The sequence below is a fragment of the Lynx rufus genome, unplaced genomic scaffold, assembly GCF_022079265.1.
Source record: "Lynx rufus isolate CCGP_SWC_20201006 ecotype Redwood Valley unplaced genomic scaffold, mLynRuf1.p SCAF_4, whole genome shotgun sequence".
NCBI lineage: Eukaryota > Metazoa > Chordata > Mammalia > Carnivora > Felidae > Lynx > Lynx rufus.
The window spans coordinates 162,733,977-162,756,349 of NW_025814856.1; the positions used below are offsets into that span (position 1 = coordinate 162,733,977).

At 46.1% G+C, this 22,373-nt stretch overlaps 1 protein-coding gene across 3 annotated transcripts; it reads left to right on the forward strand.

Annotated features, from left to right (window-relative positions):
* The first annotated feature begins 393 nt into the window (after nucleotides 1-393).
* ZNF212 (zinc finger protein 212) lies at nucleotides 394-16,558 on the forward strand. 3 transcript variants are annotated; one of them, XM_047096168.1, is made up of 6 exons: nucleotides 394-519; nucleotides 819-928; nucleotides 11,416-11,800; nucleotides 11,933-12,059; nucleotides 13,645-13,734; nucleotides 14,498-16,558. In XM_047096168.1, the coding sequence occupies exons 1-6, from the start codon at nucleotides 496-498 to the stop codon at nucleotides 15,352-15,354; spliced, it is 1,593 nt and encodes a 530-aa protein (XP_046952124.1). In that variant the 5' UTR covers nucleotides 394-495; the 3' UTR covers nucleotides 15,355-16,558. The 3 variants fall into 3 exon arrangements, with proteins under 3 accessions (XP_046952124.1, XP_046952125.1, XP_046952126.1); XM_047096169.1 differs by having other exon boundaries at nucleotides 14,501-16,558; XM_047096170.1 differs by lacking the exon at nucleotides 819-928 and having other exon boundaries at nucleotides 11,411-11,800.
* The last annotated feature ends 5,815 nt before the right edge of the window (nucleotides 16,559-22,373 follow it).

Below are 22,373 nucleotides of genomic sequence, written 5' to 3' on the forward strand. Positions count from 1 at the left end.
ATTTCTAGTTTCTAGAAAATCACATGACAGATGAACTAATGGAATAAAACCACTTGCCATTTGGGACCGTATCTCTTTTCCCCGACGAAATGACATACTCTTCCCTCAGAGCAAAGTCTGACTTGTATACATTTTTATATCCCTCAAAGCACCTGGCCCAGCGCTCGGCACGTAGAAGAGGCCCGCGTTCGCCTTAAATTCTGAACCTACCCTTGACTTGGAGGGACAGAGCCCTTCCAAGGTCGCACAGTCTGGGCCCAAGGGCCGAGCTGCTGTTCACCCTCCGGCCGCACGGAGGCGCCCTAGAAACCCCGCGCGGTGAGGACGAGCGGTGGGAGCAGCTCTTGGCGCCGGAGGGCCGAACTCCCACAATGCACCTTGTATCAACACGGCACTGGTGGCGGCTTCGAGGAGGGGCAGGGAGCGCCCAGGGGACCGGCACGCAGCCCGAGGGTTATCAGGCGGGGCCCGGGTGTTGAGGGGCGACTGGCAGCCATGGCGGAGTCGGAGCCTACTCGGGTAAGGGTCCTCCTGGCACCGACTGGCGGGCGCGTTCGGGATGGCGGAGCTCCTGGCCGGGGCGGGGCTTCGAGGTCCGGACTCCGGTGGGGCTGGGGGTCCGGGGGGCTCCCGGGCTGCTGCTGGCGAACGCCGACCTCCTCCCGCGACCCCCGGGCTCTGCCCTCCCCCTCTCCGGCTCCTTCCGCGTCGGGCCGGAGCCCCAGCGCCACGCACCGTCGCCGAGAAACTTCTCCGAGGCTTGTTTCGTGTTCTTGGATTTGCGACCGTCCCCACACTTTTTCGTCATGTGCTTCCAGGCTGGAGAGGTGGCGCGCTTTGGAAACCCCGGGTCGCCATCTCTGCGAGCGAGCGCGCGTGGTGCCCCGGGACCCCAGGACTCACGGCCTCGCCGCATGTTCTCAGCTTGGTGTGTTTTGCTCGTTCTTTCTGTCACTCTCTCCTGCTGCAGACTTCTGTAGTTGGGTCGCGGCCACAGGGTGAAATCAGGCCGGGCTTCCTCCCTTTGGGGACAGGTATTACCCCACAGTGTAGTTGCTGCTTTTGCCTGTGAAGCTCTCGGATCTCTCTCCCTTTCCCCGGTCCCCATTCGCCCTCATTCGTCCCCATTCAGGGGATGTCAAGACACGGATGTCAAGAGCTTGGGGGTGAAGAAAATCCCGGTTACGGAGTCAGGAAACTGGGGAACTCAGCTCTCAAATACCCATTTGACTGATTTTAGGCAACTGTGTTTACACCCTGGGCCTCCCTTTCTTTGGCTAGAGATGGAGAGTTTAGGACTGGTTTACTAGATGATCTCAGAGGATCCTTCTAGCCCTGACATTTTCTTACTAGCGGTTAATTTGGTAACACAAGGAGGTTTGCTCTGGAAAGGACAGAGGGAATTAAACTAGTTTTTGACGAAGCATTTCTGGGTCTAGAAACACTTTCGGAATGATGTGAGATCTTTGTGAGAATTGGGAGCTAAGGAGAGCCTGTGGTGAAAAGTTTACCATGAGCAGGTTAAACTTGCTCCTTTTTGATTCTTGTAGAAGGTGGGTAAGAACTAGGAGGGAAAGGATTGGAAGAGGGAAAGGACTGGAAGACTCGGAGAAGGCAGTGTTTGCTTTCAAGAAGTTACAGTTGAATTGCAGAGACACAAATGTTTATAATATTTGCCTCCTCTGACCCTTTTCATCTCAGCTGTTGTAGTCAAAGACTTGGCTTTTCCTCAAGACCAAATTGGTACTAAAGTGGGGCAGGACGACAAGTTACTAACCTCCAGAGTACTTCTTTCTGACTCGTCAGTGTCAGGGCACCGTTCCGTGCGTGTCACCAACAGACCTTGTCAAAAGAGCCTTAAAAGATCCACCAAAATCCCATACTGCCCTTTAAATAACTTAAAGATCTGTCATTGTAGAATGTATTTAAATCGTTTCGTCTGTTCTCAGATATTACCGCTTCAGATGAGGATTCCGTACCTTTCCTTTGACACTGACCAAGTAGGCACCCTGATGAAGACAGCTAGAAACAATGGGGGGGTGGTGTGGGGGGGGGGGGACACCACTTAAATATATCTGAAATGTAAGTTAATAAAGAATACTTGGAGCCCAAAGATGAGTTCTGAGGCCAACTTGGAGGGCATTTGCTGAACATTCATCTTTAGTGTTTATGGTCCCAAAGGACCTGAAAACCAGGAGACAAAACTTAAGGGGCGGGTGTGTGTGTGTGTCTAAGAAGCTTCCTGCCCCAAATCCTTAAAGTGGAGACTTCAAAGGGCAGCATTCAGCATGAACTGAACGTAAGCTCTTAACTCCCAGTATTACACAGAAAATTGTGTGAAACCTTGGTGCTGGGAGATAGATGCAAGATGTCCCTTGAGAATTTATGGTGACTCTGATATGGGTTTATTGCCTGAATTCATGCTACCTGGATGGTCTAAGAAACCTCAAGCCAAGAATGTAGTTTATATTTACTTAGTTATTATTTTAAGTAGACTCCATGCCCAGTGTGGGGCTTGAACTCAACTACCCTGAGATCAGGAGTTGCATGCTCTACTGACTGAGCCAACCAGGCATTCCACCCCACCCCACCTCCCAAGAATGTAGTTTAAAGTACTGCTGTGTATCAGAAATAAACACAGATCTTCTCTGGAGGAATCTGCATTTGACTCAGACTTCAAATAATTCCCCTATATAAAATTACAGGAAAATTGAGTTAAAAAAAATAAAAACAACCCATTACCAAACAAGCAATGGAAACTACAAGGAAAAGGCAGTAAAAATAATGGACAAAAGTAGACCTTCAAAGATTCTGGATATTGAAATTACATAAGAAAAACATATTAAGGGGTGCCTGGATGGCTTAGTCAGTTAAGCGTCTGACTTCAGTTCAGGTCATGACCTCAGGGTTTGTGAGTTCTAGCCCCACATCAGGCTCTCTGCCATCAGCTCAGAGCCAGCTTAGGATTCTATGTCCCTCCCCTCTCTCTGCCCCTCCTCCACTCTCTTGCACATCTTTTATATCTTTTGCGGTTTCTCTCTCAAAGTACGTTAAAAAAACAGAAAAAGAAAGAAAAACACTGAAATTCCAGAAGGAAGGTGCATGCACACTTAACACTTTGCACTGAAGGCTATATTTGATAAATAGCTAATGACTGAGGCTATTTAGGACCGATGCAAACATTAATACATTAGAAACCCAGGGGATCCCAATCCGGATAAACGGAAAAAAATCTCTACCTAGACACATAATAGTGAAAATAGAGAATACTAGACAGAATTCTTTTTTTTTTTTTTTAGACAGAATTCTTTTTTTTTTTTTTTTAATTTTTTTTTAACGCTTTTATTTATTTTTGAGACAGGGAGAGACAGAGCATGAACAGGGGAGGGTCAGAGAGAGGGAGACACAGAATCTGAAACAGGCTCCAGGCTCTGAGCTGTCAGCACAGAGCCCGACACGGGGCTCAAACTCATGGACCACGAGATCATGACCTGAGCCGAAGTCAGCCGCTCAACCGACTGAGCCACCCAGGCGCCCCTAGACAGAATTCTTAAAAGCAGCTGGAGAAAAGAGATTACCTTCAAATGAAGTGTCACTAGATTAATGTGGTCCAGCTTCTCAACAGCAACAATGGAAGCCAGACAAACTAGAATGATGTTAGTAAACTGGAAGAGAATAGCTGTGATCCCAGATTTTTATACTCAGTAAAAGATCTTTTAAAGACAAGGGTAAAAAAAAATATTTTCAGATGGGGGAGCCTGGGTGGCTCAGTCAGTTGAACGTCCAACTCTTGATTTTGCCTCAGGTCATGATCTCAAGGTGGGATTGAGCCATGCATTGGCCTTCACACTGAGCATGAAGCCTGCTTGGAATTCTCTCTCTCTCTCTCTCTCTCTCTCTCTCTCTCTCTCTCTCTCTGCCCCCCCTTCCCTACTTGTGTGCCGTCTCTCTCTCTCTCTCTTAAAATTAAAATTAAAAAGTATTTTCAGACAAAACTGCCATGTTACTACCAATACATTCTCAGTAAAGGAAATTATAAAGGGTATACTTCAGGTAAAAGGAAAATCTTCCCAAATGGAAAGTCTGAAAATGTAAGAAAGTATGATGATCCATGTAAATGGGTAAATCTGAACAAATATTGACTAAATAGAACAATATTTTGTGCGGTTAAAAACAAAGGCAAATTAAAATACATGGAAGCATTGATGTAAACTTAGAGATCAGAATTCAGTTATTCAAAAGCCTTTATAAGTATGCTTACTGTAATATCTAAGATATTTGCTAAAAGACTAGAACTTGCCTGTAAAACCTGCAAGTTAGAAGGGAGAATAATAGAATAAGGAAAAAAAATCATCTACAAGAAAACAAAGACAATGAAAAGAGAAGAGAAACAGTAGAAGGTAAAAATCAATAAAAATAGATCAACAGTTACAATAAATGTAAGTGGACAAAATGTTCTAGTTAAAAGGCAATATTTGTCAAGATGAGAAAAAAATCCAACTATCTAGTTTATAAGAGATACAACTAAAAGATAAAATTACAGGAATGGTTGAACATAAAAGAATTTGAGGGACGCCTGGGTGGCTTAGTCAGTTAAGCATCTGACTTTGGCTCAGGTCATGATCTCACGGATCTTCAGCTCAGAGCCTGGAGCCTGCTTCAGATTCTGTGTCTCCCTCTCCCTCTGTCCCTACCTCACTCATGGTCTGTCTCTCTCTCTCTCTCTCAAGAGTAAATAAACATTAAAAAAAAAAAAATTTGAAAACATACCAGGCTAATATTAATCAAAAGAAAATTAGCTCAACTATATTAATATTCCTAGAGCTAGAGGGGTACTACTACTTTTATAATGGTTAAGATTCAATTTACCAGCTTGATATGACATTTCTAATATTTTGCATCTAATTACATAGCCTCAAAATATATAAAACAAAAGCTGACAACTACAAGGAAAATTCACTAGCATAGTAGAAGACTAACAAAACTTTAGTTTTTATCAAGCAGAGAAAAAATTAGTAAGGTGTGGCACATCCAATAGAACTTTCTGAGATTATGGAAATACTCTGTTTTGCACTGTTAAATATAGTTACTGTTCATATAGTCATATATATATATATATATATATATATATATATATATGGCTATTAAGTACTTGAAATGTAACTAGTATGGCTGAGAAACTGAATTTTTAATTGAGTTTCTGTTAATTTAGATTTAGATAGCTATGTGCTTCTAGTGGCTGTCGGACAGCACAGATATTTTTTTAGCCATATATCTGTCAATATGTAATATCAACATACAGGCATACCTCAATTAATTGAGCTTTGCTTTGTTGCACTTTGCAGATACTTTGTTTTTTTTACAAATTGAAGGTTTGTGGCAACCCTATGTCAAGTCTCTCAGTGCCATTTTTCCAATACCATTTCCTGACTTCGTGTCTCTGGGTCACAATTTGGTAATTCTCACAATATTTTGAAGTTTTTCATTATTATTATGTTTGTTGTGAAGTTCTGTGACTGGTAATTATGACTTGCTAAAAGTTCAGGTGATGGTTAGCATTGTTTTTTGCAATACAGTATTTTCTTTTTAATATTATTTTTGAGAGAGCGCAAGCAAGAGAGGGGCAGAGAGAGATGAGGACAGAGGATTCGAAGCAGGCTCTGTGCCGACAGCAGTGAGCCTGATGTGGGGCTCAAACTCATGAACCGTGAGATCACGACCTGAGCCAAAGTTGGACGCTTAACCAACTGAGCCACCCAGGCGCCCCAGTAAAGGAAACTTTTTAAATGCACAAATAAGGAGACAATATTTGCAACACATATAGCATGGATAAAGATTAGTTTCCAGAATTTTCAGAGAAATTCTGAGATGGTAAGGAAGTCAGATAACCCAAAAGATAAATGGATAAAAGACTGAGCAAGTAGTTCACTGAAGAAATTTGAATGGCCAATAAACATTTAAAATATGCTTACCCTTAGTAATCAAGGAAAATGGAGATGGAAACCATGAGGACATGTCAATTCAGACCTATTAGGACAAAATACTAGTCTGACAGGAACACATAATTGGGGAACATCTAGAATATGCACATACTATTGATAGGAGTGCAATTGATACAACCACTTTAGAAAACATCTGGCATATTTACTGAACTTCAAGATGTTTACCCTATTAGCCGACAATTCCCTCTCTAGGACTATACCCTCAGGAAACTGGGCTGTGTCTGTTAGGAGCCATGCACAGTCTGGTTCATTGCAGCACTGTTTGTGATGACAGAGGTGGAGGACACGTCAGTAATGGGACGGAAAAGTAAATCGCGGTATCGGCACATTGTTATTTAGAAGTGAAAATGAATTAATTACAGCCATCTGCAACAACAGGATATTCTTAGGAGTTGTGAAATAAGGATTCTATTTGTGTAAAGTCCTAAAATATGTAAAACTAAAGAGCATACATTGTTTTGGAAACAAACATTTGGTGAAAACATGAAACAGAAAATAGTGAAAAATCAAATTCAGGATAGTACTTCAGAGGCTGTATATCTGTAACTGAGTGGTAGTTACGTGATTTGTTGCCACTACATAAGATGTATAAGATCTTATGCATTAAGTAGTTTATTTAAACTATTCAGTATTTAAAAATCATGGTATCTCAGAGTTGGAAGTGACCTTAAATATTATTTAGTCCACCTTAATCAAATACCACTTTAGGATGTTATTTCATTTTTTTGTACTTCAGTCAAGCAGATTGCAGGTTCCTTAGCAAGGACTGTGTCTTATGCTTAATGGTGACGGGTTTCAGACCATAGCTGCAGTCCCATTGTATGAGACTTGATCTCAGTATAATAGAACACTCGAGCAGGACTGCCCTGGAATATCCAGAAGTATGGGCAACATACGAGTACTGGTTGGTTGGTTGGTTGGTTGGTTTTTAATGCATTTTTTTTTTAAATTTTTTTTTTCAACGTTTTTATTTATTTTTGGGACAGAGAGAGACAGAGCATGAACGGGGGAGGGGCAGAGAGAGAGGGAGACACAGAATCAGAAACAGGCTCCAGGCTCCGAGCCATCAGCCCAGAGCCTGACGCGGGGCTCGAACTCACGGACCGCGAGATCGTGACCTGGCTGAAGTCGGACGCTTAACCGACTGCGCCACCCAGGCGCCCCTGGTTTTTAATGCATATTTTTGAGAGAGAGAGAGAGTGCGAGAGGGGGAAGAGACGGACAGAGAGGGAGACACAGAATCCGAAGTGGTTCCAGGGTCTGAGCTGTCAGCACAGCCTGACATGGGGCTGGAACTCATGAACCACAAGATCATGACCTGAGCCGAAGTCAGATGCCTAACTGACAGCCACCCGGTCGCCCCAATAAGTGTACTTACTGTATTTTTCACTGCCATCAGGAATACTCTTAAATATGGAAGTTCTGTAAAAAATAAATTACAAAAAAATACATGTTTATTGTCGAAGTCAAACGATAGTTGACAAGGAAAGGTTAAAATCCCTCCCACTCATCTCCTTGAAGGTAAGTGGTGTTAACAGTTTATTGAGTATCTTTCAGACCTCCCTGTGTGCTGAAACAAACATATGCTTGTATATCTTCTCTTCTTTAGGAAAGTGGGATCATAATAAATATATTTCCCGGGGAGCCTGTGTGGCTCAGTGGGTTGAGCTTCTGACTCAGGTTCAGGTCATGATCTTGTGGTTCCTGGGTTTGAACCCTGCATTGAACTCTCAGCTCTCAGCACAGAGCCCACTTCAGATCCTCTGTCCCTCCTCTCTCTGCCCCTCCCCTGCTTGCACTCTCTTTCAAAAATAAACATTAAAATAAGTCTCTTTCCCTAAAAGTTGGATTTTTAAATTTTTTTTTTTTCAACGTTTATTTATTTTTGGGACAGAGAGAGACAGAGCATGAACAGGGGAGGGGCAGAGAGAGAGGGAGACACAGAATCGGAAACAGGCTCCAGGCTCTGAGCCATCAGCCCAGAGCCTGACGCGGGGCTCGAACTCACGGACCGCGAGATCGTGACCTGGCTGAAGTCGGATGCTTAACCGACTGCGCCACCCAGGCGCCCCTTAAAAGTTGGATTTTTAACCAGCAGTGTATGGTGAAAACTCTACTGAATCATACACATAGATCCAACTCATTATTTAAAAAAATTTTTTTTCAGTGTTTATTTTTGGTACAGAGCATGAGTGGGGGAGGGGCAGAGAGAGAGGGAGACAGAATCTGAAGCAGGCTTCAGGCTCCGAGCTGTCGAACAGAGCCTGACTTGGGGCTTGAACCCGTCAACTGCGAGATTATGACCTGAGCCGAAGTCGGAAGCTCAACCGACTCAGCCACCCAGGCGCCCCTAACTCATTATTTTTAAAGGTCCTGTTTGGTTGTGCCATAATTTATTTAACCATGAACAGACATCTGGATTATTTCCAGGCTTTGACTATTCCAAAGGATGTTACCGGTAATCTCTGTGTGGATGTCAGTAAATAATGCCATTTATTTTTGTAAGGTGGATTCTGGTAAATGGGACTGCTAGGTGAGAGGGTTTTTAATGACTTTTATGAGATATTCTTCCCTGAAGTTTGTAGTAGTTTTCATTCCTTCTGGGAGTGTTATGAAAGTGCCAGTTTTATATCCTAGTCAGCTCTGAATGTAGCTCCTTATCCCTCTTTTTCAAGTTTGTCAGCCTGGTGGGTGAAAAGCAGTTTTACTTGGTTATATTTGCACTCCTGACTGCTTCTTGACCACTTGCGTTTCTGCGCTCACAATTGCTTACTTTGCAGTTTTATTTTGGGGTTGTTATCTTTTCCTTCCAGTTCATACCCTGTTTACATATATTCTCTCCCTGTCTGTTTTTTTAGACTTTGTTTATGGCGTCTTTCATGGCAGCTAACATTTTCTTCTCTCTTGGCGTTCTAAGTCGTGCTTACTGAGATACAATTTACATCTGGTAAAATTCGCTCTTCAGGCATACACTTCAGTGAGTTTTGACAAATGTGTAGCTATCATCATGTTACCAAAATATAGAATATTTCCATCATCCCAGAAAGTGTTCCTTTGCATTCACTCTCCTTCTCCCCTCCAACCCCCTTACCCCCCACCCCCGCCCCAGCCCCTGGCTACCACTCATCTGTTTTCTGTCTCTGTCATTTTGCCTTTCCTGAATGTCATGTAAATGGAATAGAGTGGGTGGCATTTTGTGTCTGGCCTTTTTCACTTAGCATAATGATTTTGAGATCCATCCATGTTGTTACATATGTCAATAGTTTGTTCCTTTTTATTGCTAATGCGTGATTAATACGTTAATTATTAATATAGTAATAATGTATTAGTATTCTATCGTATGGTATATTAGTTCCCTCGGGCTGCTGTAACAAAGTACTGCAAGTTGGGGGGCTTGCAGAGGTGTATCGTCTTCACGGTTCTGGAGGCTGGAAGTCTGAAATCAGGGTGTCCACCGAATTGGAGAATCGGATATTCCAGGCTTCTCTCATTGCTTCTGGTGCCCCAGGCGTTTTCTTGGCTTGTGGCAATAGAACTCTGACCTCTGCCTCCACCGTCTTGTGGTTGTCTTCTCCCTGTGTGTGTCTTCACATCGTCTCCCCTAAGTGCACATCTGTCTCTGCCCAAGTTTCCCCTTTCATAAGGACGCCAAATCATATTTGATTAGAGCCCACCTAATGACCTCATGTAACTTGATTATCTCTGTAAATATTCTTATCTCAAGATAAGATCACATTCCGGGGCACCTGGATGACTCGGTTGATGGAGATGAGACTCCTGATCTCGCTGTTTGAGTTCGAGCCCCATGTTAGGTATAGAGATTACTTAAAAATAATAAAATCTTAAAAAAAAAAATAGTTACACAGATAAGATCATATTCTGAGATACGGGTGGTTGGGACTTCAACATATCTGTTTGGGGAAACAAAATTCAACCCGTAACATAAGAATGGACCCTAGTTTGTTTATCGATTCACCTGGTCCGTAGACATTTGAATTGTTTCCATCTCAATAGATCGTTCCTGACAGAAGTAGCAGCTTGATTTAACCACTCTTTTCAGCCTTTTGTTATGTACAAGAGGAGAGGAATTACTCCTTTGCTCAGATCCTGACCCACCTGCCCGTCTGCCTGAAGTGCTCAGCAAGCTGCACAAAGCTGGCGGCCGAAGGGCAAGAGGGGCTCCACGAAGCTGGAGAGGAGCGAGTGAAAGTGAAAAGCAGAACATGTGATGAAATGAGTCTGTCCAAAAGCCTAGGATTTTGTTTTGTTTCATTTGTATCGATCTTTTAGGTTAAACTTTCATTTAAATCTTTTTTAGGGGCGATAGTTCAGCTTTTAACCCACATGTTCCATAATGAACTGAGTTGAGTAACTGGAGTAGGTCACGGCCAAGCGTATGTTTTGAGTTTGGGGCCCGTCGGTTGCATTTTGGCCCCTGTTTCTCCAGACCCTAAGTCCTGGCCCCAGCTGTTCTTCCAAAGATACTTCCTCTCAGTGTCTTGGTCTCAGTGGATGGAGAAGCAGCCTTGAACAAAGTGTATGCCATATAAAAGAACATGAGCCTCTGGGGGTTTCGGACTGAGATCAACTTGCAGTGGTCCAACGGGGGGGGGGGGGGGGCGGGGGATAAGAGGGAGTGGTGGGAAGACTTCCCAGATGTTGGTTTCAGTCATGTCGAGCTTCAGCTGTAGTGATTTTCCTGCTGTTGGGGACAGATCATAAAAACGAGAAGCGTAAGGCAAACGTCAGTAGACTTCATCACGTCATGTCAGTGAACATATATGAAGGATTTAGGAGGTGTTACTGTGCTAACCGCTTGGGCACAAAGATAAAGGAGTTGAGTCCTGTAGGTCCTACTGGGGATTTGTGTCTTTGTTGGTCTTAGAGAATATGCTAAGAGTGAAAAACAGGTAACAAAATATTATGTACAATATAATTTCAACTTTGTGGAAAAATAGATAAGTTAAAAGATTAACAAAAACCTTACAGGGGCACCTGGGTGGCTCAGTCGGTTGAGCATCTGACTTTGGCTCAGGTCATGATCTAACCCCCTGCTTTGGATTCTGCGTCTTCCTCTCTACCCTCCCCTGCTCATGCTCGCTCTCTCTCTCTCTCTCTCTCTCTCAAAAATAAATAAACATTAAAAAAAAACCTTACAGAAATACACCAAAATTCTAACAGCTTACTTCTGGATGGTGGTATTTTACCTAATTTTTTTCCTTCTACTTTTCAGTATTTCCTCATTACAACGTACATGTATCATTTGCAGTATCAGAATGTAAAAGAGCATGCTTTAAAAAAACAAAAGTAGAAACTAGGTAGCTCTAAACACTCTTGGACCCACTGGACCCATTGTTTCCTTTACGTGATGTTTGGAAACGACACTGACCCTGTGTCTGATTCTTCAGCACAGGAGGAAACGCCGCTCCACACCTTTGACTCCTTCCATGTTGCCCCCACAAGAGACAGAGAAAAGCTCCTATTTGCAAACCACAGAGATCTCACTGTGGACCGTGGTGGCCGCCCTTCAGGCCGTGGAGAAGAAGGTGGATGCCCAGGCCGCCCGGATACAGAGCCTGGAGGGGCGGACGGGCACCGCCGAGAAGAAGCTGGCGGACTGCGAGAAGACGGCCGTGGAGTTCGGGAACCAGCTGGAGGGCAAGTGGGCCGTGCTGGGGACCCTGCTGCAGGAGTACGGGCTGCTGCAGAGGCGGCTGGAGAACATGGAGAACCTGCTGAGAAACAGGAACTTCTGGGTGCTGAGGCTGCCTCCAGACAGCAAGGGGGAGGCCCCCAAGGTAGTCCCCTTGGGGATTAAGAATTAGGCTAGATGGGGAGTCCTGCCTTTTATTCTTTAAGATTCTGACTTGCTGGCTTTTCCTTCGTAGCCGTGGCTGGAGGCGCTCACTGCGCAGTGTTTGTGATTTCAGGTGCCCAGGTCACTTGAAAACGATGGAGGGTGCTTTTCGGAGCAGGAGTGGGAGAATCTGGAGGACTGGCAGAAGGAGCTTTACAGAAATGTGATGAAGAGCAACTACGAGGCCCTGGTCTCTCTGAGTAAGTAGCAGTTTCTCCCTGGAATTCTCTTTCAGCATCTTCCATCCCTGGCCAAGTAGCTTGTGACTCAGACCACACCTGTGATTCTAGTCGGCTTTGGCTCCTCTGTCGATCTGGGCCAGGTCGAGAAATGGGAATCTCCAGGTCCTCAGTTCTCGAAGACTTTTAGAAAGGTCTTGGTGTTGCGTATTGTGTGTTTCTTCTCTGCGGTCACATAGTCCGTTCCTGACAATATTTACTAGTAGATAAGATGTCATATGCATTATAGTGTAGTGTGGCCAGGGCTCCTCATGCTGTTTTTAAAACTTAAAACTGTTTGACAAGAAATCCTTTGTTACCTAAGATGAGGCAGGCAGCACAGGCTAACCAAAACATTTTCTTGGCATTTGGCTGGACTTACATCCAATCACTGTGAGCTCAATGTCTATTTTGTGTTAATTACAAGTGCTGCTTAATAGATGTATATCTTTATATATAAAAGACTAGCTTTTACTTAGTAAGTAGATTTTGGTAAACAAAATCTTTTAAAACTGAAGTCCATGGGGGCCCCTGGGTGGCTCAGTCTGTTAAGCGTCCAACTTCGCCTCAGGTCATGATCTCACAGCTGGGGAGTTGGAACCCCACATCCGGCTCTCTGCTGTCAGCCCAGAGCCCGCTTTGGATCCTCTGTCTTCCTCCCTCTCTCTGCTCTACCCGCCCCCACCCCCAGCTCTCTCTCTCAAAAATAAACATTTAAAAAAAAAAAAGGAAAAGAATGTTGTATGAGTGTCTCCCTCTTTCTCTGCCCCTCCCCCACTAGGGCTCTTTCTCTCTCTCTCTCTCTCTCAAAAATAAATAAACATTAAAAAAAAAAAACTGAGTTCCATGGAGGAATGTCCGAAAGACCAGTGTGTGGGGCGCCTTGGTGGCTTAGTCTGTAAGTATCCAGCTTCGGCTCGAGTCATGATCTCATGCTTCGTGAGTTTTAGCCTCGCGTCGGACTCTCTGCTTTCCTCCCAGGGCCCGCTTCAGATCCTGTCTTTCTCCCTCTCTATCCCTCCCCCACTTGCACTCTCTCTCTCTCTCAAAAATAAACATTAAAAAAAAAAGCCAGCACGACTGGAGCAGAGAGGGAAGTAGCAAATGGGCCAGAGAAGGGACTGCTTGACCTCGGCTGTTATGTGTTCTAGTGGCAGGTTCCTCGGCTGTCCTAGCTGGGGATAATGGTGCCTGCCTTCCCTTGCAGTATGTCAGCATGGTTGAAATTAGATACCCTGAAAGGAGGCAGCACTTGAAACCCTGTACAAGTGAGGGCAGGGTGGTGCTGGGGGAAGGGGAGCGGGCTCCAGAGGCTGAATACTTGAGCCATGGTAACGCATGAAGGAGCGTGGAAGGCAGCAGCAAACTGAATAGATCTTTCTAATCGTCTCTAATTTTCCAGTTGTCCCAAACTGCCAGGGGAAAGTGGCAAGAACGGTAGCCCTTTAATCTTTTCAGCTTTTAATATCAACCCTGTGGCAGTGGTCACCTTGTTCGTTGGCGACTGACCAGTGCCCAGTGAGCTTTTACTCTCTCCTGGGCTCATACTGTGCCTATTCCAACCCAGAGGTTCTTGGCCCGCCAGAAGAAGAAGCGGAGTTGGGTACGGGGATGCTGGGTGACTTGGAGGAGGAAGGCCCTGGTGATGTCCACCCAGGTGAGTGGAACCAGAATATTCCATCCCTCTCCCTACTCCCTGCAGCCTGTAATGAGCTTTCCTACTGCTAAACTGCCAAACATTGTCAGCAACCTCATCTGGTATTACTTCTTTTAGATTCCTTGATGATTTTCATTAGTTCACCTGCTAAGGAGTCTTAACTCCTTACCGCTGTGAAGGTCTTGAGTTTCGTGACCATATCCTACCTCATGCCTGCTCTACTGTAAGAGTAGTGTACGTAATAGTTCTAGTTAAAACCCACTGAAGATTGAAGATAGGGTTGGTCAGATCTTAGGGGTTGGTCAGATCTGGGTGAGAGGCAGGCAGAGCATTTATAAGCCAGGTAATTTGGGGGGAATGTGCAGGAAGGTTGGTGCTGGATACGTGAATATTGAAGCTTTAGGTTTAAGGGTTGTTTTTTTAATCATTCACATTATTTTAACACTCTTGAATTAGTACAGTTTTTATAGTGTATTTTGCCATTTTTCATAGAAATTGAATACAAATTTGTGGACAACCTGAGAGAACTATCATTTATAACATTGTTCTAGAAAAATAGCATTCAGATTTTTCTTCATGAATATAGGTTTAGTTTTGCAGGTCTTAGAACCCAGTCTCCTTCTCCTCCAAATTATCCTAATTCCCTTGATCCTGGGATGCTTTGATTTGAGCCCTTTTGAAATTCACGGATGTTTGTTTAGTTCTGAAGAAACCGAACGTGCTAGAATGTGATCTTTTTTGTTGATCTTCTTTCTCTTGGCAGCAGAAGGGGTTATGATCAAGCAGGAGATACAGTATACTCAGGAAGGCTCTGCGGATCTTCCTGGAGAATTCTCAGGCATTGCAGAAGAGCACGCTTTCCTGAGCCCAGAACATACTGAACTCTGGGGTGGTCAGGGTAGTTCCGTCTTCTTGGATCCAGGCCCTGGAGACACTAATCTGGAGGATCCCATCGAGGGCAGTAGAGACTCTGGCAGTGGCGGCACTCTGGGCTGCCCCCCGAAGCAGGAGCCTAGTAGGCAGGTGCAGCTGGAACAGCAGTGTGGCCAGGGCGTAAAGCTGAAAAGGGATGCTTCTGGCCCTTACGAATGCTCCGAGTGCGAGGTTAGCTTCCGCTATAAGCAGCAGCTAGCCGCGCATCTGCACACCCACTCGGAGCCGGGCATGGCCTCGGAGCCAGAGGAGAGCCTTCGACCCAGGCCACGACTTAAGCCCCAGTCCAAGAGGGCAAAGCTGCATCAGTGTGACGTGTGCATGCGGAGCTTCAGCTGCAGGGTGAGCCTGGTGATCCACCAGCGCTGCCACCTGCAGGACGGGCCCAGTGCTGGCCACTCTGTCCAGGAGAGGTTCTCGCCCAACAGCCTGGTTGCCCTGCCCGGCCACATCCCTTGGAGGAAAAGCCGGAGTTCCCTCCTCTGTGGTTACTGTGGCAAGAGCTTCAGCCACCCATCTGATCTGGTGCGGCACCAGCGCATCCACACGGGCGAGCGGCCCTACAGCTGCCCCGAGTGTGAGAAGAGCTTTGTCCAGAAGCAGCACCTTCTGCAGCACCAGAAGATCCACCAGCGGGAGCGGGGCGGGCTGACCCTGCAGCCGGGAAGGCCCAACGGCCTGCTTTAAGGGTGCCGGCCCCTCGTCTGTCTGGGGGGCGAAGGGGCTGGCATCGGTCCCCCTGAAGAGACACTGTGCAGAGTCAGGGACTGACTTCTTCCTGAGGGCAGTCGCGTTCATTTGCCTTCCCTTGGCCAAGCACCAGGCCGAGCCCAGACACTGTGCTGAAAACTGTGGAGGAGGAGGAGTCGGGGGCCGCGCCTCTCCCTGCCGTCTCTACCCTGCTGTGGAGCTTGCTGTCTCGGGCACCTTCACGTCTCTGGTTTTCTCATCCGGGCTGATACTCGTGGGCTGGGGTTGGCCCTCTGACCCTGCAGGGACCGGTGGCTGCTTCTAGGGCCTGTCCCAGCATCTCAGGTCTTCCCGGGAGGTTGGGTCAGGTCAGTGGAGCGAGCAGGTGGGCGAAAGTGTTCTGGGAAGCATATAACCCTCTCTTTCCTCTTCTTTTGTAGTCTCTTTGTTAATAACAAGTAGAGGACATAATTTAAATGACTGCTTACCCTGTTTTGAAGAAACTTTTTTGGAATTAGATTTTAGTTGATTTAAAAAAAAACACAGTCTGACCTTGTTTTCTAAATTTCCCGCATTGTAGAGGTTGTTCCTAACATGGGGACTGGGCCTACCCTCTAGGAGGGATTTGTTTATGGGGCTCTTCTAGCCCACCCACACGTAGGCCAGAGATCAGGGGGCAGAGTGCTGGGCTCCCTGTCGTGGGGGTCCTTGGCAGTCTCACAAGGGGCTACCTGGAGCCACAGGAGGAGAGCGGTAGGAGTAGACCCCCAAAGCCCCTGCTGAGAACAGAGTCGCTCATGGAGCCAGGAGCTCACTGCTCGGGAATCCCGGTCTCTCACCGTAATCTTCCTCTTCCCACCTGGTCCTCGCTGGGTTCTGCAGCCGCCCAGGGTAGCAGACTACTTCGTTCCTTACGGTTGTCTGACTCGTTGCGGTGGGTGTTGGAGTTTGTTCTTACTACACCAGTTGTTGAGATTGTGCAGATTACACATGTTCCAAATTAGTTCTGGGATTGACTGTTCCAGAGACGGTGGAGAAAAAGCGCAGAAATGCTTATTTCTCAGGAGTGTTGAATGCTTGCCTCACTGTTGTCTGGGGAGATGGGAGTGGGCTTCTGGGTCCTATGTGAGTGTCCCCTTTGATGATTTGCAGTTGCCTAGAATAAAACTTGCTACTAGCAAAAAAAAAAAAAAAAAAAAAATGCTCACGTTGGATATTTTTCTCCCTTTGTCAAGAATACCGAGATGGAGGGGCGCCTGGGTGGCTCAGCCAAGCGTCCGACTCTTCATCTCAGGTCGTGGTCTCATGGATCGTGAGTTCAAGCCTCGCTTGAGATTCTGCCTCCCTCTCTCTTCTCTCTGCCCTTCCCCTGCTCTCTTTGTGTCTCTGTCTCTGTCTCTCTCTCTCTCTCCCTCTCTCTCTCTCTCCAGACAAACAAATAATATGGAAGAGGTGGCTGACCTGGAGCAGTGACAGAGGCATAAAGTCACAGCCTGACCTGCATTTTTACTTCAGTTTAGGACAGACGAGAAGAGGGCATGTACGAGGATGTTCGTGGGAACTTGTTTGTGATCGAGGGCCGCACACAGTCTGGGTGTTGGTTGTTGGGAGATGGAAGGAAGAGAGGGCAGGTAGGGTGTGATCTCAGGGGGTACTGGGTAGCAGGAATGTCGGCTTGGATATGCATGTGGCCACATTGGTGGTTGATCTTAAACATGCAGTGCCGAGTGGGAAAATGTAAGGAACTGGACGAGATCTATGACAATACCATTTATGTGAAATGCACGTACACAAAACATTTTGTAAGAACACCTGGAAACCAAAAGAGACACCTTAAAGGCATTACAGTTGCCTATGGGAGCGGTGAGAGGGACGTGGGGATAAAAAGGAATAAATAAATAGATAAAAATAAACGCAGGTCGCTGTAAGGTATGGGACTGGCTTGGTGTAGAAACTGAACATGAAGGGAACGCAGGCGCCGTGTTCAGCTGAGGTGTCGGGCTTCGTTATATGTAGGAAAACCTCTGGAGCTACTCCAGTTTCCTTGTATAGGCTCCTGCCCCCAAGCTTTTTTGCATCCTGGATTCCCCTAAATCCCATCCTTGAATATCCTTACCTGCCAGTTGAGTGTCTTAATGTGACCAGTCTTTGGCATTGTGGGGAGAAAAACAAAGGACAGGATAGGATTCTGGTTCTCTGGCAGCGTTTAAGTTTTCCCTGAGGCAGGAGAACAATTTATCAGGCCTTTGGACTACTGTAATAATGGCTGATAATTGCTGAGCCCTCATGTGTGAGGCACTCTTTTAAAAGTGAACTCAGCCCTCACACCAGCCTCTTGGGGGGTACGATTATACCCCGTTTCACATCTCGCATTCTGCGAGATGAAGTGACCGGCGGAGGTTGCTGGCAACCCAGGCCATCTTGCCTCAGAGCCCATACACTTGACCATGGGTGCTTCTGGTTGACCGTAACCAAGCACCTCGGGTCCAGGCTGGGTTCTGAGTCTTTGTTACCCAAAGCGTGGGTTCTGCACCAGCGGCATCGGCATGGCCGGGGAGCTTTGTAGAAATGCAGACTCAGACCCACCGAAGCCGAGTCTGCAGGTTTTAACAAGATCTCCGGGTCTGTGTCTGCGTCTGTGTCTGCGGTGCCTTCTTGAGTGTGATACAAAATACCAACCTTTTGCCGGCTCTGCTAGGTGCTGGGAGGGAAACAGGAAATGGAGCTGTCGGAAGGACAAGGATGATCAAGTTAGAAAATTTTAAATCGACAATAAGGAAGAATTAAATGCCGAACATTAGTGACTCTCATCTGTCCTGTCTTCTCTCCTTCCTTTCCTACAGATTAGGGTCCCGATTGTTGCCCACCTAAACTGTCCAGTAGCCTAACTGCTCTCCTGCCCTTCACCACATCCTTTATGCTACCAGAGTCATTGTCCTGGCACACGAATTGGAGAAGGGCTTTCCTCCAAGACAAAGAGCTGGCTTTTTAGTATAGAACTTACACTTTGACCGCCTAAAACCTAACCTGCTCCGAGTTTCTTCCCCTCTCACTCTCTAAAGTATCCTTGCTGCTGCCACATTGGGCTGCCTGCCACTTAGTGAATAAGCTGTGCCTTCCATTTTCCAGGAATTCCCTTCTTTGTGAACCAAATACTATTTATTTTTCGCTGCTCAGTTTAAATTTTTTTTTTTAATGTTTATTTTTGAGAAAGAGTGAGACAGCGCGACCAGGGGAGGGCCAGGGAGAGGGAGACACAGAATCCAAAGCAGGCTCCAGGCCCCGAGCTGTCAGCACAGAGCCCGATGTGGGGCTGGAACCACGAACTGGGAGAACATGACCTGAGCCGAAGTCGGACGCTCAACCGACTGAGCCACCCAGGCGTCCCTCGCTGCTCAGTTTATAAGCCCCCTTGTGTGAACGCTTCCCTCATGTGTTTCTTTTATTCAACAAATCTATATCACACCTGTCATCTAGGCACTTTTATTTTTATTTATTTTTTAAAATTTATTATTTTTTTTTTGATGTTTATCTTTGAGACAGAGAGAGAGAGATGATGTGAGCGGACAAGAGGCAGAGAGAGAGGGAGGCAGAGAATCCGAAGTAGGCTCCAGGCTCCGAGCTGTCAGCACAGAGCCCGACGAACAGCTGGAAGTCAGACGCTCAACCCACGGAGCCACCCAGGCACCCCGAGGCACTTTTAAATACTTGGGATATTTAAGTGTACAAAACAGATCTTTGCCCTAGTCGAGTTTATATTCTATCAAAATCTGTCTCCTCCTTGTGCTGCGTGTTTGCATAACCCTTTCCCAGACTGGTGCAAGATTCCATTCCACCTGAGAGTGTGTCCACTCACAAGTATCTGAGTAGCCTCCGGGTGCAAGGTCTGCAGAGGATGTGGACGGTTAAATCAGACAGAGATCTTGCTCTTGGGGTTTACAGGCTGTTAAGGGAATCTAATACAAGGTAAAATTATATGTCCCAAGTGAGGCTGAAGGTCTGTTAGAATTCAGAGAATTCTTAAGTCGGTTAAGCATCCAATTCTTGGTCTTGGCTCAGGGCTTGATCTCCGGGTTGTGAGTTCAGGTCCCGAATTGGGCCCTGCACTGGGTGCGAAGCCTACTTAAAAAAGAATTCAGAGAACAATTACATTTAGTTGTGGGGGTTGGGGAAGGCTTTATGAGAGGTGAATTTTTTTTTTTTAATGTGTGTTTATTTTTGAGAGAGAGAGAGACAAGAGTGCAAGCGGAGAAGGGGCAGAGAGAGAGGGAGACAATATGAAGGAGGCTCCAGGCTCCACACTGTCAGCACAGAACCCAGCGTGGGACTCGAACTCACGAACCACAAGATCATGACCTGAGCCAAAGTCAGACACTTAGCCGACTGAGCCACCCAGGCGCCATAAGACAGGACTTTTGGACTGGACCTTTAAGGATGGGAAGAAGGATGGGGTGCCTGGGTGGCTTAGTTGGTTGAGCATCCAACTCGGTTTCAGCTCAGGTCATGATCTCTCACAGTTCATGAGTTCAAGCCCCGTGTCCAGCTCCACGCTGACAGTGTGGAGCCTGCTTGGAATTCTCTCTCTCTCTCTCTCTCTCTCTCTCTGTGCCCTTCCCCGCTCGCTCTATCAAAATAAGTAAGTAAACTTAAAAAAAAAGGATGGGAAGAAGGACATTCTCGGTGAAGCAACATAAGCAAAAGAGACATTATAGGGCATGTACAAAGAAACACCAATTCATAAGATTTGGCTGGAGGGTGGGATGTGAGAAGAGGGATAGTCGGGGATGTGGTTGGAAAGATAGGTTGCAGTCAGCCTCAGGAGTTTGGATTTTATTGAGTTAGTAATGGAGAGCTCAGAGTTTGAGCAAAATGGTGAACTGATTCTAGCTGTGATTTGGGAATATTAATGTAATGAGAGTTACATCATGTGGGGTGGGGTGGGTTTTTTTGTATTCTTTCTTTTTTTGGTTGGGGTAAGGGGATATGTTAGAAGGTTCCTGAGGCCAACAAGAGCCAATGAAGACCTGACGGTACAGCTGCGATGGGAAGAGAGTGACGGACAAGGATATTGGACGAGATCGCTAAGGTAGAGTCAACAGGATGTGATGCGTTTTGAAGACAGGGACCAGACTCTACAGCTCTGAGTACCAGGGCTTTGTACTTACATGCTCACCACGGTTGTTGAACGATTCTGTATAATGGGTATTCCCGGGATAGGGAGCTCAGTATTGTCTACACTAGGCTCCCGGGAGAAGGGGGGGGGGGGGGTGGGGCGTGGTTATACTTCTGGTCTCCCTCTGCTAATACTTCCCTTCCTAATGCTTTATAATTCTGCATGGGCCCATTTCCTAATCTAAGTTACAAGCTTGGAAATAGGGTGTATGTGGAGGGGGGCACAGGAATTCTTTTTCTGAGCTGTGCCTATCCCTTGGCTCATAATGTGCCGATAGGGCACTTGCACTTGAGTATCTTGACCCCAAGCTGAGTGACCCTAGGTGGTGGTGTGGTGGGCCTCAACCTCTGACGATACCACCTTCTGCAGGAGAGGTCTGAGGATACACTGTTTCAGAGTGACCTACACCTTGGCAGAGTCACCCCTGTTCCTCCAGGGTCTGCACCGCCATTTTGGAAATCTGGTGTTGTCAGCTCACCGAGAGGTATTCAGGCCCAGGAGATCTGATCCAAAAAAGAGCAAACTCACCAGAAACATTAATAATTAAGGATGCAGGTAATTGTAACTTCTATTAGAGCTGCACAAGGGGGTTCCTGGTGGCTCAGTTGGTTAATCAAGAGTCAGACTCTTGATTTCAGCTCAGGTCATGATCTCCTGGTTCATGGGTTTGAGCCCCACATTGGGCTCTATGCTGACAGCACGGAGCCTGCTTGGGATTCTCTCTTCCTTTCTCTAAATAAATAAGTAAATACATACATATATACATACATACATACATACATACATACATACATACATACATACATACAAAAAAGCTACACCAGGCTGGTCTGCCCAATAAACCACATCGTGGTGTAAAGTTTTTGTGTTTTTTGTTTAATGTATTTATAAAATCCGAGCATGGGAATGGGAGGCAGCTGTGGGCACCTGAAAAACAGGGCAGTGGTTCTCACAGTATGATCACCACATCAGTAGAATCAGCATCACCGGGGAGCTAGTTAGAAAAACAGATTCTGGGGGCGCGTGGGTGGCTCAGTGGGTTGAGCGGCCGACTTCGGCTCAGGTCATGATCTCGCGGTCCATGAGTTTGAGCCCCGCATCGGGCTCTGTGCAGACCGCTCAGAGCCTGGAGCCTGTTTCAGATTCTGTGTCTCCCTCTCTCACCCTCCCCCATTCATGCTCTGTCTCTCTCTGTCTCAAAAATAAATAAATGCTAAAAAAAAAAAAAAAACAGATTCTGGTCACCCCCACCAGCCTCAGACTTCGACACTCCGAGACAGGTGCCCAGCAGTCTGTGTCTTAACAAGTGCACCAGGGGAACATGATGCACACTGAAGGCTGGCTACCACGGACTTCCAGAAACTTTCTAAGAATCTAAGACGGCTGTCAAAAATTAGAGCATTCTTCCCTGAACAGAGCTTGTTAAATACTAATGTTTTCTTCTTCTCCAACTCATCTTCCAGACTCTTTCTGTTTGCATTGGACATTAATTCTTATTTTATAAGACCACAGCTTACCAGGATTTTATAATCCTTAATACATTTGTCTGACCAACCCCTGATGAGATGCTAAGGATGCTCTTAATGTTTTTCAACACACATTTGCAAATTCTTAGGCTGGGTTATCTCAACAAGGATCTCCACAATGAATGAGGCCATATATTGACTTGATTTTTTTTATTAAAATGACACTTCCTGTAGCACCTGCGTTGCTCAGTCGGTTAAGCGTCTGACTCTTGATTTCGGCTCAGGTCAGGATCTCACAGTTTACGGGTTTTAGCCCCCCATTGGGTTCTGTACTGACAGATGGGAGCCTGGAGCCTGCTTCAGATTCTCTCTCTCTC